The 16,175-nt window shown below is 37.5% G+C and overlaps 2 protein-coding genes across 9 annotated transcripts in view; both read right to left on the bottom strand.

Moving 5' to 3' along the window:
• Nucleotides 1–2,476, bottom strand: part of MYRFL (myelin regulatory factor like) — a 120,983-nt gene extending 118,507 nt beyond the window's left edge. Inside the window, exon 1 of the mRNA XM_059080214.2 lies at nt 2,218–2,476. The gene's annotated coding sequence lies outside the window, so the exon portion shown is untranslated. The remainder of the gene's footprint in view (nt 1–2,217) is intronic.
• A 6,052-nt stretch (nt 2,477–8,528) lies between these two features.
• The window catches only part of RAB3IP (RAB3A interacting protein), a 45,719-nt gene continuing 38,072 nt past the window's right edge, over nt 8,529–16,175 (bottom strand). For all 8 annotated transcript variants that reach the window (XM_059080259.2, XM_067009744.1, XM_059080260.2 and 5 more), the window contains 3 exons: nt 13,024–13,123; nt 12,619–12,688; nt 8,529–8,888 (listed from right to left, as the gene is read on the bottom strand). In XM_059080259.2, the coding sequence (XP_058936242.1) occupies nt 8,806–8,888; nt 12,619–12,688; nt 13,024–13,123 (253 nt within the window). In that variant the 3' untranslated portion in view covers nt 8,529–8,805. The remainder of the gene's footprint in view (nt 8,889–12,618; nt 12,689–13,023; nt 13,124–16,175) is intronic.

Genomic DNA, 16,175 nt, shown 5'->3' with positions numbered 1-16,175 from the left:
AACACGGTTTGAGGAAAGCAAAGAGAATTTGGAAGAAGTATGTTGGAAGGGCTAGAAAATACCTCTGTATTAATTAATGAGTCCAGAGCACACAGCTGAGCACAATGCAGCTGGTGGCAGCTGGGATTTAAGCGGAAGTTTCTCCCTCACAGTAAATAACCAATATTACCCATAGTTCCTTGATTCTGGTCTTTACATCTCCAATGGTCTAAGATTTTCCAGTTCTATTTTGCACAAATTCAATGGAGACTCATTCTCTTGAATAGCAATCTAACGTAGTTGTCATTTGGATTTGTTTTGGTATTGACATTTCCTAAGAACATCAGTAGATAAATAGATCAAAGCTGAGCAGCTGTGGTTAAATCTGGGGATGTAATGATGGGAACCTTGTCTCTCTTAAGACTGTCCCTGAGACTGATAGCTCCAGAATTCTCATATTCATATTACAGTCCTTCCTCTTGAACTCAGAGTGTTTGTGGACTTGTACTGCCTTGACAGCTGCCTTTGGCAAGGTTTTCTATTCTTTAGCAAGCTTGCTCCTCTTCTCTGATATTTTTTTCATTTTAAAAAGGTTCATGCATTGTTTTCCAAGCTGATTTTTATTATTTCTCTGTTAACAATAACCACTGTGGAAACTTAATGAGTTTGGGTTGAGTTTGGGTTTATGGATTTATTTTTCCTTTTTTTTTTTTTTTTAATTGGCCACACCATGCAGCATGCAGGATCTTAGTACCCTGACCAGGGATCAAACACGCACCCCCTGCAGTGGAAGTGTGGAGTCTTAATCACTGGACCACCAGGGGAGTCCCTGGATTTATTTTTCTAAGAAGCCATGAGAGGACATTAAGTAGGAAGTGACATTCTGATTTTTATTTTTAAAAGGATCATGTTGGGTGCTGTCAGTGAGTGTAGAAGGGCAGGAGTGGAAGCAAGGAGACCAAGTAAGAGATTATCGCAGGAGTCCAGGTGAAAGATGATGATGGCTTGGACTGAGTGGAAGTAGTGGACATGGACAGGAGTGGATGGATCCAAGATATGTTTTGGAGAGAGTTGACGGGACTTGCTGATGGATTGGACTGGGGTGGTGGTGACGGAAATGGAGAAATCAAGAATAAGCCCTAGATTGTTGCTTAAGCAACTGGGCAGGTATTCAGCCATGTTAGATTTGAGATGCCCATTTGAAATCCAAGTGGAGTGACTGTGTAGGCAAATGGATACAAGAGTCTGGAGCTAGGGAAGGATTAATGCCAGGGTTGGAGATGCACAGTTATGAGCAATGGTTACATAAAGTTTTTAAGACCGTGAGCCTAAATGAGACACTCTAAAGAATACTGAAAGAGAAAGGGGCCCAGGGCAAAAATCTGGGGATTCCAGTATTTAAAAGCTGTGCTGAGAAAGAGCCAGCTAGAGCTTGACCAGACCTGTCACAGAAAGCTCCCAATTTCCAACCATGACTTAGAAAGACCTACACAGTCAGACCCTGCTTAACCTTCCAATTTTCTCTTACCACTCTTCCTACCAACTGCACACTAGCTCTTCTTGCCGTTTTTTGTTTCTTCCTCAGGGGTTTACACCAGCTTTAAAACGCTCTTCCTACTCTCCTCCCTTCTCAAGACTGGATCTCCTCAGAGCCCTGCCTAAAAATGTCAAGTCCTAAATGTGGCCCTTCCTCACAACCTCATCTGAAGTAGTCATTCATTCCCTCTAGCCATTACCCCATTTTAATTATATAGAGAGAACGTGTCCCATCTTTTAACATTTGTCTTTTTGTCCATTTCTCACTACACTGAGAGCTCCATGAGAACTCAGGCCTTGCCTGTCTTGCTCACTGCTGCTCCTGTAACACCTGCAACAGCTCCTGACACATATAAGACTCTCAAATATGTGTGAATGAATGGATTTAGTGTGGAGGAATTCTCTTTCTAGAAGTTCTACAAATTATAGATATTACTGGGTCTTTATTTGCCCACATATCAAAGACAAGAAACTTAGCATCTCTTAAGATGGTACTGCATCCCATGAGGAAAACAAAAAAGTATTTTCTAGCACAAACGTTAAATACAAATACATATTCATACTGCTTTGGACTGTTTTAAACATTGTGCCTTATAGGAAAAAAAAATCTATGTAGGGAAAAACAATGAAGAAAATCTTTGAAAATAAAAGCAGACCCGTTTTAGACTCTAAGAGCACAAAACAAAAAAACACAGGGTTTACATGGTGGTGCTGGAAGTGGGTAAGTTGGTAGTTGCAACTTCTTTCCAGGACTGAACAAACTTTTTTCAGTGTAGATGCTTAGTCAAAGGCTGTGGGTTTTCAGAGCTGGGAGAGATGCTTGGAGAATGCTTGATCCAGCTTTATGGAGGAGGTCAGAGAGGAGTGGCCACCTGCCTAACCTCTTCAGGTTTGGGGGAACCAAGCCTGGACCAGAATGTGTCTTCTGAGCAACTCCCAATCCAGAGTTCTCTCCACTGGGCCAGGCTCTCTCCCCAGCTCTGAACTTACTTATAGAAATGTATCAGTCTTTCCCTCTTTTTTCAGAATTGGTAATCAGGGCAATTAAATTCTGTATAGAAATACTCTCAAGACTCTAAATTGTTAGTCAGCACCCTAACTCTTCCCTCTCCTCTGCCTTGTCATTCCAACTAGCTCCTCTGTAGTCAGTCTTTTTCGTAGGCTTTTTCTCTCTGTCATAGTAGCTCAGGGCTCGGTGCCATACCTCTCTGACTCCAAAGTGTCCCTAAAGCTCTCATCTGATCTCATGGCTAACTACTCCCAAACTTATCTGCTGGCCTGACCATATCATTGAATTTAGATTTGTATATCCAATACCTACTTAACATTTCCACTTTGATGCTTAACGGGCATCTCAAACAATGTGTCAGACACTAAATTCTTGTCTCTATTCCATCATGGTAATATGCCCCATCCCAGATTTCCTCATCTCAGTAAATTGCAGCAATAGCTAAAGCCCAAAGGCTAGGATTCAGAACCGATTTCTCTTTCTTTTCCTTCTTCCAATTCATCAACAGGTCCTGTTATCCCTTTTAGTTTTTGGAATTCAGGTGTATATAATTGGACTAATCATAATCCTTGGTTTGTAACACCCCACCATCATGGTCTGTGCATGATTCTATTAATTCATTTGTTCATGCATTTACTTTAAATGACAAATGAACCCATCATCCAATCCAGGGACTAGAACGTGAACAATGATTTACTCATATATTTGCTGCTCCCAGTTCTCTCTCCTTATCTCCCCCTCATCCAAAGGTAACCCTATCCTGAACTTTATTACTATCTTGTGGTTTTTTATTAATAGTTTTGTCTCATATACATAGATGCCTAAACAATTGTTTTAGTAGTTTTTGAACTTCATGAGAAAAAAAGTATTATGCCATGTGTACCCTTCTGAGTGTTTTACTTTTTCATTCATGTTGCTATGTTCCATGTGAGCACACAATACTTTACCCTCCTGTAGATGGACATTTGGTTTTTTCCCAGGACATTATTATATATGTATTCTGGGACACTTTGTGCAAGTATTTCTCGAGTATGTGCCTAAAAGTGGAATTGCTAGGCTATGGGCAACTAATGTTCAACTTTTCAAATGAATGGTTTTTCAGTAGTAGATACACATTGACACTCCCATTAGCAATATATGAGTAATCCTATTGATTGAAATTCTCTTCAAAACTTGACTGTGTTGGGCTTTTTAACTTTTGCTAGTTGGATAAATTTAAACATATCACTGAGGTCTTGACTTAGTTTATCTGATTATTAACAGAAATGAAAACCTCTTAATATGTGTATTGGCCCATATGCACTTCCAATTCTGCGAAGGACCTGTTTCAGTCTTTCGTCCATTTTCCTGTTAGGTTTTTTTTCTTATGGATTTGCACAATTTCTGTATATATTCTTAATATTAATCAATTATTGGTTGTGAGTTTTGTAAATTTCTTCTTACAGTTTATAGTTTGGCTTTAATACGTCTAAATTAACAATTTATAACAAAGCACTATTTTCTTTTACATTTATTTATCTTTCATGGTCTCTTTTGCTTCCAGTTTAAGAAGTCCTTCTTAAAGCAGAATCAGGAAGATATTCACCTACATTTTTGAAATATGTTTCACAAGTTTTAACTATATTTTCTACATCAAAATTTCTAAAGTTTCAGGACACTTAAAACAGTTGTTTTTATGTATGGTGTGAAGGAGAGATCCAATTCTGTATATTCCTTTTTTTGTCAGCTCTACTTAATAGTCCTATCATTGATCTACCATGCCTTCTCTGTCAATATGAAATTTACACCTATGCATGGGTCTGCATTGGGGCTACTCTATTCCACTGGCCATTTTTCCTGTTTCTGCACTCACATCACACTCTTAAGTACTTCAGCCTTATAAGAAGTCCTTCTCACAGGATAAATTATCCCTCCTTTCTCTTTCTTCAAAAGTGCCTTGGTCACTCTTCATCCTTCACCGCGTCACATAAATTCATTTTGTCAATTCAAGGAGAAATGTTGGGATTTAGTTTGGAGATGCACTAAATCTATATATCAACTTGGAGATAATTAACTTTCATATTGTCTTTCTATCCATGAACTAGGATCAATCTAGTCCTCCTTATTGTCTTTTAGTGAAGTTGTATAACTTTCTGTACACAGGTCTGTGTAGAGATTACACAGTAATCTAACCAAATCTAAACTTTGGTTAGATTACTTAGCACTTTAGAATTATGTTTGCAATTGTTTGGTCTTAAAAAGTCTATTTTCTAATTGTTTGAGGTCGGTGTATGTAAGTAGCATTCACAATTATATACTGATCCTTTATTTGGCCACCTAATAATGACAGTTTGCTTTCTCCTTTCCAATCAGTATTATCTTTATCTTCCTCATGGTGCTGCACTGGTTAACATTTATAGTACAATTCTGAATAAAAGTGAAGACAGTAGTCATCTTTATTCTATTGTTCATTTCAAAGAGAATGTTTCTAATGTTTCCTCTCTTAGGGTGATGTTTATTATAGGATGCTTAAAGATACCCTTTACTAAGCTGAGAAGTACCCTTTCATCTACAGATCACTAAAAGTTATTAATGAGCATTTTTATCAAATGTTTTTCTCCATCTATTGATCAGATGGTTTTTCACTTTTATTCTGTAAATGCAGCAAATATTTATAAATTTTCTAATATAACATCTTTGTATTTCTGGAATAAACACCACTTGCTCAGTATATTACATTCAGTTTGCCTTTGCATATATATTCACGACAAAATGGGCCTATAATATTCCTTTTTTGTATTGCCCCCATCATCTGCTTTTACTATCAGTTATATTGGTTTTTGATGTAGGAGACATACTTATTCTGTTCTCCAGAATATATCTAAGATGAGAATACCCATTCTTTAAAGTTTGGTAAGACCACCTATGCCTAGAGCTTTCTTCACAGGAGGATTTCTAACTACTTCCTTTCCTTTAATAGTAGCAGTACTTCTCAGGCTTCTGACTTCTTCTTAACCAAAATATAACACATTTTTTCTAGGAATTTTCCCTTTTGCCTATATTTTGAAATTTATTGCCATGTTGTTCATAACATCCATTAGTATGTGCAGTGACATATGCCTTTTCATTCCCAGTATGGGTTATTTGTGCATTTTCTCTTTCTCCAGGATAAACTTGCCAGAAATTTGTCTATTTTGTTCATCTTTCCAAAGACTTAATAGCTTTGATGATCTTCTACTGCATTCTTGTTTTCTGTTTCTGCTCTTATCTCCTTCATCTTGTTCTCCTATAACTTCTTTAATTGGACACTCAGCTCATTTTAAAAATATAAATAAGGATTTAAAGCTATAAACTTTTCCTTGAAGCACTTTCTCTGTATCCTTGTAAGTTCTGATACTCATTATTAGTCAGCTCTTAGTATTTTTAAATTTCTCCATTTTTATTATTTCTATTTTCTCATTAAGTCTTCTTGGTGCACTCAATTTTTAGTATTATGTAAAACCCATCTCCATATCTAATATTTTTGTCCTGTCATGTTTTTTTCGGATAACTCTAGCTTTCTTTTGGTATTTTCCTGTTATCTTTTTCCCATTCTATTCCAACATTTCCATGTCCTTATGCTTTGTTACCATATACTTTAATCCAACTTGACTATATTTTTACTTACTTTTTATTTCCATATCATAATCTTTCTCTGCTTGGTCTCTTCACTTTTAACTGATTATCTCCATTTTTCATCTAACAAGAACTTTAATATATCCCCATGCTCTCTGGTCTTCTCCCATTCCCATTGTGTTGATATTGTAAAGAATTTTAGTTCTAGATTGTTATGGATATACCTGAAGCTTTAAAATTTTCTTTAGCCTTATTTTTTTTATTCTTTTAAAGTTATCAACAAACTTTCTCTACGTATCTGATCACTTTTCTTCCCAAATCTCAAAGCATCTCCTGGATCTGTTTCTCTTTTTAGTATTTTCTCCAAAAGTGTGTCTTTTTTAAAAGAATTTATTTATTGGCCATGCCATGTGGCAAGCAGGATCCCAGTCCCCCGACCAGGGATCGAACCTGTGCCCCCTGCATTGGGAGCGTGGAGTCTTAACCACTGGACCACCAGGGAAGCTCCCCCCAATTTTTTTTTTCCGGCTGCGTTGGGTCTTTGTTGCTGCACACAGGCTTTCTCTAGTTGCGGTGAGCGGGGACTATTCTTCATTGCGGTGCATGGGCTTCTCATTGGAGTGGCTTCTCTTGTTGTGGAGCACAGGCTCTAGGTGCATGGGCTTCAGTAGTTCCATCACGCAGGCTCAGTAGTTGCAGCATGCAGGCTCTAGGGCATGCAGGCTTCAATAGTTGTGGTGCGTGGGCTCAGTAGTTGTGGCTCGCAGATTCTAGAGCACAGGCTCTGTAGTTGTGGTGCACAGTCTTAGCTGCTCCGCGGCATGTGGGATCTTCCCAGACCAGGGCTCAAACCCGAGTCCCCTGTATTGGCAGGCAGATTCTTAACCACTGTGCCACCAGGGAAGTCCCCCCGAAGTGTTTTTAATTTGCATCTTTGGAAAATCTTCTGAACCTTTGAAAGTCTGAGCGCATGTTTATCATGCCCTCACATGAACTATCAAGACATAAAATTCTAGTTTCAAATTTCTTTTCATGTTCAATTTCATATTCTTGAGGTGGGCATGGTAATGATGGTTTCTACCATACCATTCTCAAATATCCTTTTGTCTGTGCACTTCCATCCATCCTGGTGACTGAGTCTTCTATATGTAAGGTTGACCAAACCTTTGAGACAGGACTGAAAGTAATACCACCTTAAGAACACCAGTTCTCTCATACACATCTGCTGTGAATATAAATTGGTTCAACTTTTCTAGATGGCAATTTGGCAATGCAGATCAAGTATTTTAAAACACACGTGTACCTTGCTTGACCCAACAATTTTACTTCTAGGCATCTATATGAAGGAAATGAGCCAACAATGTTCAAAGAAGTATACATAAGGATCCTCATCACATCATTATGACATGAAAAAGAAATTTAAAACAAACTAATCTCCATACACAGCTAACATCCTATAATCAAAACCTTACACTGATCCAGATTTGTAGAACTTTTAAGTAGAAAAAAAAAGTCTATAGTTTTTGTTTCAGAAATGTACACACATAGGTAGAAAATATCTGAAAGTCTGTTCTTCACATATATTGAGTAGCTTTCTCTAGATGGAGGGACTAAAGTGGTTTCTCATTTCTTCTTTTTGCTTTTCCATACGATTTGTTTTACAATTTGAAACTGACAGATTGAGTGGCTCTGTGATCAGTGTATCCTTTGCAAGTATCACTTTTTCAACCCACACCCCTTCCAACTCCCCTGAGCACACATCAAACTCCTAATTTATCTTTATACCCTTTCAATGATTACTACAGTGCTCAATGTATGTAAAGTATAAATACACTACATCAAGATGTTCAAGAATGCATCTCTAGAATAAAATGTGACTGTCCTCTATTAATCACCATAATAAAGGGATTCTTTAAGTTACAGAGAACAGAATGAATAAAAGTAACTTTCTTTTCAGAAGTCTTTCTTTAAATAAAATCCTTTTCTTTTTCTTCTTTTTTTTTTTTTTTTTTTTTTTTTTTTTTGCGTACGCAGGCCTCTCACTGTTGTGGTCTCTCCCTTTGGGGAGCACAGGCCCCAGACACGCAGGCTCAGCGGCCATGGCTCACGGGCCCAGCCGCTCCGCGGCATGTGGGATCTTCCCAGACTGGGGCACGAACCCGTTTCCCCTGCATCAGCAGGCGGACTCTCAACCACTGCACCACCAGGGAAGCCCAAATCTTTTTTTTCAATCCTAACATATAAAACAGACAAAAATAGAGTCATTCTAGTGGGGGGCAAGGAAGCTAGCTGATCCTGTTCACCTAGCCTTGTCTTTTGCAGGCTGCTATGAAGTTTGAAAACTACAATTCAATATATTCAGCTTACCCTATATATCATGTCAGAGCTAGAAGAGATAGCAAAATCACACTCAATCTAATATTTATTTATTTAGCTTTCTTTTTGCAACTATAAATTACAATCACTAGTACACCTGTAATTCTTTATAGTGTGTTCAACTAAAGAATAAGCAAACACAGCATAGGTCAGTTTAAAAGAAATCACAGTACTTCTCAGTGTAATTTGGAAAAGAGGGAAAAAAATCTTGGACCCACTCCTTGTAAGGAAATAAATATTAAGTAACCATAAAAATATTCAGTCATTTTCCAGGTCTTCAGGGAGGTTCATGCATGGTCCCAGGCAGAGCATCACAGTTCCTCTTTGAAATATCCCAGCTTTGCCAAAGACATCTCTTTTCTCAACTGCATAACTTCCCAAAACATTTGATCAACTATACAAACAGAAAAGAGAAACACATAAATCATAAACTATTATCTTAATTATTTTTAATCGGTTTCACTGAAAATTTAAGATTAGCTGAAATGCCAATTGGGCATCTCCTAATGATGTACCTAATGCTTAGACATGCTATCACTATTTCACACTAACTTCTTCACATACTTGTGAGCATCCCAGTTTTATTAATAAATAAGCAGTATTTACCAGTTTTGCTACAATGATTTGTTAGATACATCAATGACTGACTACCTTTTTAGCCCAAAAGAAGGTAGGCATCTCAGGGTGCTGAGTAACTGGCAATGCTGCTGCCTTGTTGAGTAACTACACTCAGTGCTCAATTACACAAGAGTTATTATCTAACTTATGCATCTTCTTGCTATAGTTTGCTGTATCTTGGCCATTTTTCACTTTTCATTAAAACTAACAGAGTAAACAGGAAAAAAAGGAAAACAAGAGACAGTCCAGAGAACTTAGTAACATTCTTTGTAATAATAGGGAAAGATTTTGTGTATGGCTCAATTAGAAATAAAAATAAATGCAGAGGATAAATTTCAATTATCTGTGCTTCTGAATGTCCCCTCTATATAAGTGGAAAGAAATTTGCTCTATGTTTTAGATAATAAAAGGTCTCTCTCTGACATATGATCAGATTAGACTGATTTAGATCAGTGGTTCTCAACCTAGGAGAATGTGTCCCCAGGTGTGCATTTGGCAATGTCTGGATACATTTTTCATTACAAGCATCTAGTGAATAAAGCCCAGGGATGCTATTAAACATCCTACAATGCATAAGACAGCCTCCCACAACAAAGAATTATCCAGTTTAAAATAATAATAGTACCAAGGCTGAGAAACCCTGCTTTATATTTTACTGCCTTAAATCCTTTTTAGCACAAGGCACAGATAATAAACAGACTGTAAAATTAACAATAATAATTTACTACAAACCCACTCAGTATACAATGTGTAACAAATGCTGTGAAATGAGAGTAAGAGGAACCAGAGAAGATAACACTTTTATCACCATCACCACAACCACTCATGATCCCTTCTTCCTGTTTTCACAAAGTAGAGTACCTTTCATTCTTCCCTACAAAAACTTTTTTTTTCTTTTCTTTTTTTTATTCAAACAGAAAGTCACAAAAATTACAATCATCCTCATCAGTTCACTCAGTCCCATGTAATTAATTTTTTTTGCCATCTTGATCTTTTGTTAGCACTTTTATGAATTCATCAGTTTTCCATTAGAGTTCTGAAAATGCTTATTCATTCAGTTCAGCAGTATAGTCAGTTACCAGAAACCTGTACTTGTCAGAGTCTTTTCCATGAATTCCTTGAAGATGAAACCCTTTTACAGGAACATTTTTGCAAAAGCATCAGGGTACACCCAGAACTGTCTGGGTATATGCCCAGTAGTGGGATTGCTGGATCATATGGTAATTCTCTTTTTAGTTTTTTAAGGAACCTCCATACTGTTCTCCATAGCGGCTGTATCAATTTACATTCCCACCAACAGTGCAAGAGGGTTCCCTTTCTCCATACCCTCTCCAGCATTTGTTGTTTGTAGATTTTCTGATGATGCCCATTCTAACTGGTGTGAGGTGATACCTCATTGTAGTTTTGATTTGCATTTCTCTAATAATTAGTGATGTTGAGCAGCTTTTCATGTGCTTCCTGGCCATCTGTATGTCTTCTTTGGAGAAATGTCTGTTTAGGTCTTCTGCCCATTTTTAGATTGGATTGTTTGTTTCTTTAATATTGGGATGCATGAGCTGTTTATATATTTTGAAGATTAATCCTTTGTCCGTTGATTCGTTTGCAAATATTTTCTCCCATTCTGAGGGTTGTCTTGTCTTCTTGTTTATGGTTTCCTTTGCTGTGCAAAAGCTTTTAAGTTTCATTAGGTCCCATTTGTTTATTTTTGTTTTTATTTCCATTACTCTAGGAGGTGGATCATAAAAGATCTTGCTGTGATTTATGTCAAACAGTGTTCTTCCTATGTTTTCCTCTAAGAGTTTTATAGTGTCTGATCTTACATTTAGGTCTCAAATCCTTTTTGAGTTTATTTTTGTGTATGGTGTTAGGGAGTGTTCTGATTTCATTCTTTTACATAAAACTTCTTTTTTTTAACAAGGAGGAAAAAATATGCTTGACAACTTAACACAAATCATCTGTTCTTCAGCTTAAATCATATTATCTACCAATAGGTATTCAAAAAGATTTAAATTTTATTAAAGTCATACAAAGTACTGTATAAAGACTGCTTTTATGCTCTGTGGCCTTTTGAAATTCAACGTTAATTAGAGACAGGTTTCACCCCTTCTCTTTTATGCATTAAAACCTAATTATATGGGATTATAAATAAATGACTGTTTTCAACGTACTAGAGCTTTGAAACGCTAAACTAAGTTTTTATCAACACGACTGATTACGCCAAAGAATTAAGATTCACTGGTTTACGTGACAGAAAGACAGTAGGCATCTACTAGTTTTTAAGTATAAGAAAATTTTCAGTGTTTAGAAAAATATAAACAGGAAAATTTCCCACAACTTCAAATACAAAACTGGCACGGACATGTCCCTAGCCTAGTATCTGCTATTTCTGTTTTAAAACAATCAAACATATTAAAAAAAAAAAACCAAAAACAAAAACAAACAAAAAAAACAAAACACTGCTTTTGAGCTGTCAGGCCATATTAGTTTGACATTTGGCTAGAAAACCATAAGTAATCATGAAAGACTACATTAAAAATGTCATGGGGCTTCCCTGGTGGCGCAGTGGTTGAGAGTCCGCCTGCCGATGCAGGGGACACGGGTTCGGGACATGGGTTCGTGCCCCGGTCTGGGAAGATCCCACATGCTGCGAAGCGGCTGGGCCCGTGAGCCATGGCTGCTGAGGCCTGTGCGTCCGGAGCCTGTGCTCCGCAACGGGAGAGGCCACAACAGTGAGAGGCCCATGTACCACAAAAAAAAAAAAAAAAAGAAAGAAAAAAAAAAAATGCCATGAAAGACTACATTAAAAAATATCCAGGAGAGTCCTGGGCTGACTATACTGGATATATCATCTGCATGTCTCAGCTGATTTAGAACACAGTAATCTTTATTCCACTCAGAATTACGCTCAGGACTGCTTTATTAACTCACACACAGAAGTAGAAAATACAGAAAAAAATGTATTGTTAGTGCCTTGTGGATTCCAGTAATTAAAATAAATCTGGGGAATTCCCTGGTGGTCCAGTGGTTAGGACTCTGCACTTCCAGTGCAGGGGACACGGCTTTGATCCCTGGTCAGGGAACTAAGATCCCACATGCCAAGTGGCATGGCCAGAAATAAAACATCTATTAAAAAATAAATAAAATAAAATACAACAAATCTGACCATGTCTAGAGCTTGTTCACTTTTATTTCTTAAGGGGTAAATTCAATGGGCTTTATATGCTCCTCTCACACTTACCATCTGGTTTATCATATACCCCTTAAAAGTTAAAACTGATCCTGCTTAAAACTCAAAATTAGAGTAAAAATGAGGCAAATATAAGGATTAAATACAACATGTTTAAAAGACACATTTGTTCCCAAATTCTTCACACATTTTATTAGACCTACAAAAGAGATTCAATATAAATGTACCAATAATAAAGTTTACTTATGCTTACTATTATGTTCCATAGTTTTTACTGAACTTTCATGCAAATATTTTATAATGAATTAAGAACACTCACCATCCTGCTGTTTCACAAGTCCCTGTTGAATATATCGAATATACGTGAAAAAGTTACATACAGAAGTGATCTAGGCCAAAAAGAAAAAAAAATAAACAGTCAAATATCTCACATCAAAGCAAGCTTTATTAAAATCTGTGGTTAATGAGGAGCAACTAAGCCCGTGCGCCACAACTACTGAGCCTGCGCTCTAGAGCCCTCGAGCCATAACTACTGAGCCCAAGAGCAACAACTACTGCAGCCTGCAACAAGAGAAGCCACCACAACTAGAAGCCCGCGCAGCACAACAAAGAGTCGCCCCCACTCGCCGCAACTAGAGGAAGCCCATGTGCAGCAATGAAGACCCAATGCAGCCAAAAATAAATAAATTAACTAATTAAAAAAAGAAATTTGTGGTTTACTTACCCTGTATCTGCAAAAAGGAGAAATATAATAATAATTGCTTGAGTCCCCTAATTTAATTCTGTGTTTACAGGACTTACTCTGACCTGTGAGAGCACATTTTCTGTAAAATAAGGATAAATTTTAGTTTTTAAAATTGAAAGCATTTTGCCCCTACCTTCTGGAGAAGTTGTATATTCATTAAGACAACTAATATCTGAGAACCGACCATGTAACAAGGCACTTTGTGATGCTGGGCTATAATGATGAAAAAGACAAAATCCCTGCCCTTTGGGGCTTACATTCTAGTATAAGCTTACAGGCATAGCTTTAACCATAGTTCTAGAAACAGAAACTAAATGTGTTAATATATGTCCTGGGGCAAATTTACAAATGAGTAATCAGCTGCAGGGCAGCTCTCAGCTTTCCACTGGGACTTCAACTTCTCTCTCAGTTGAAAAAAAGTTAGAAGTGACTGTTTAAGTCTCAAAACATGTTATTAACAGCTTGCAGGAGAACAGCTTCCAGATGGGATACTTTTTGGTGTGTTGGGTTGGTATAGATGCATTTAACGTGGCACCTACGTCTAAGAAGTACAAAGGGAATAAGCTACCATACAAATACACTGAATCTTAACAATTACACAAAGGGTACACTACATTTAGACATACCAACCTCTCTTTCCATACTACAACATGTAAAATTTGGTATGAGGGCTTTCTGGCTGGGATTAGGCTGAAAGCCTTTTTTTTTTTTTTTTTTTGCCACACCACTTGGCCTGTGGAATCTCAGTTCCCCGACCAGGGATTGAACCTGCGCTCCCTGCACTGGAAGTGCGGGGTCTTAACCACTGGACTGCCAGGGAAGTCCCCCTGAAAGCCTCTTGAGAGCAGTGAATGTATTTTATTCATCTTTAAATGCCTGGCACCAAGCATGCGCCTGGCACACAGCAGACATTCAATGACTGTTGGTTAAGTGACAGGCCACCTGTCACTCCACTGCTCAACAGGATCAGGCTGGACTCACAGCAGCACAGTTGTCAACCTCCTAAATTAGAAGCTTGACTGAAGATAGCTATCATTCCTTGTCAATGCAAAATTAGTGTAGCTCTAAGTAAAATGAAGTGGCCAAGAGCATTTTATACAACATTATAAATCATATAATAAAGAAAAATATATTAAATGAACATTAATTTTCAGCTATACTTACCAGAAATATGATACAAAAGGGCCTCCATATTAAGCAAACACATGGAGAATGTGCATTTAAAAGAGGGTAATTTTGGAAGTGGCCATTCAAATCACAAAATAATTCTTACCTTTTCAAAGAGATTTAGCCTCGTTGTTCCTTTATTAGAAAATTCCTTTAATGATCTATAACAATATTTAAAAGCACTAACTACTAGCTTGGGGACGATAGACAAACAAGAAATTTAAGGCACAAGTGTTAAAAGTCCTTGGAACTATACTATTTTAAGTACAATTTACACAAGAGAAAAAAGTAACCATCAAACTGATAAAAATCACCTTTTGGAAGCAGACATACCTGTTTGTCTACTATTTCATCTTGTTTCCAAAACCAGAGCCCTTCCTATTGATTTCCAAAAGTTCACAGCATCCCTCTCACCAGTCACCTCTAATTCCTTTTTTTCACATCTTCCCTCTCCATACACTCACCATCCTCTGAACACACTGTTTTCTTGTTCCTTTATTCAGTCATATGTACTGTTCCTTATCTCCCCAATTCCACCCATGCTTCAAAAGCCCAGATCAAATCAAATCCCAAGAACAGTCCCTGATCATCACCAGTAGAATGATCTTGCCTTCCACAAAATTCCCCGAGCACTGTGCCATCCGTTTAGTGTATCATGATAACCTCATCCACAAGAGCCATACTTCACGTTTCATAAAAGAGGACAACGTCTTCTTTAGTATTCTCCACACAATATGCACCGCAAACACCTTGGTTTCTGGCCCCATTCCCATAAGGACAACAACATTCTTAATGATGTAAATTATTCTCTAAACCTAATCTGTATAATTATTTTACTAAAATACTGTAAAATCTACTTTAACTGAGATTCTGATTTGTTATCATTTGATATTTGCACATGTTTAATGTGTGATATATAATGCAAGTATAAATTTAAAATCCTACAGTAAAAACTGCTATATTTAAAATAAGGTATAACAGAAACTAAAAGTACAAAAAGTATTAATGACCAGGATAAAAATACCCAGGTGTTTGTTGAAGGATAGAATTTAGGAATGAAAATCTCTTCCCCCAAATTCAGAGGCCACCATACTACAGGTGTGGCACGGGGGAGTGTAAAACAGGACGTAACTCTAGGTAGACGTGTGGCTCACAGAGCAAACACAGGACAAAGTTACCCAAATACCAACACTGTGTGATGCTGCTGAGAGTGTAACGTGCGTAACAGGAAACAAGAACTATACGACTGGCTTTAACAGACCTAGTAGTTAATCTCAACCAGCTATTTCCTCCTCTGCCTTCAAAATGGCCTGATGGGATTCAATTATTGCTTGCTGTGAGCTCTCTCGGGCTCTTCGGTCCCCTATACTGATCTAGTTCTTTACCACCAACTAAGCAGCTTCCTCAAAATCTTTTGAAGTCACTTTTTAAACAGCTGTGGCAAACGTTTTATGTACTGTTGGTTTCAGTCTTTCCTCCTCCCAGGACCAGCTGAAAGACAGCCTGCCCTGCTACGAAATATGGGAGTCACCCCTGAAGGTATACAACTGCCAAATATCTCTCACATATGGGAGACAGAGCTGTTTAATTTACCAAAGTGAGAAAGTTTTATAAGGAGAGTAGTAAAGGAGAGGACTAACCAAGCCTTCTGGTACCCTGTTTTCATGCTTGGTAAGACTTGGTCTAATTCACTCTTCTCAAACTATTTTTGATGGCAAGCCTCAAAAAGAAATAATTTACGCAAAAGCCCAGAACACATAGCTGTACATAAAAGTGTAACAAACAAAAATTCTGCTTATGACCCACTAAAGAGATTTCATAATCAACTAATGGATTATAACATGCAGTTTTTTAAGAAGTTTCTAACACCTGATCTACCTGGATCCCACATATATGTGTGTAATTAAACAGGCTCCTCCACCAATGCTGAATTTGAAATCCCCACACTGCCCGGGGATTGGTCT

This window comes from Kogia breviceps, chromosome 12 (assembly GCF_026419965.1).
Source record: "Kogia breviceps isolate mKogBre1 chromosome 12, mKogBre1 haplotype 1, whole genome shotgun sequence".
NCBI lineage: Eukaryota > Metazoa > Chordata > Mammalia > Artiodactyla > Physeteridae > Kogia > Kogia breviceps.
The sequence above is the reverse complement of the archived record's forward strand: the minus strand, read 5'-3'. Positions and strand labels throughout refer to the sequence as shown.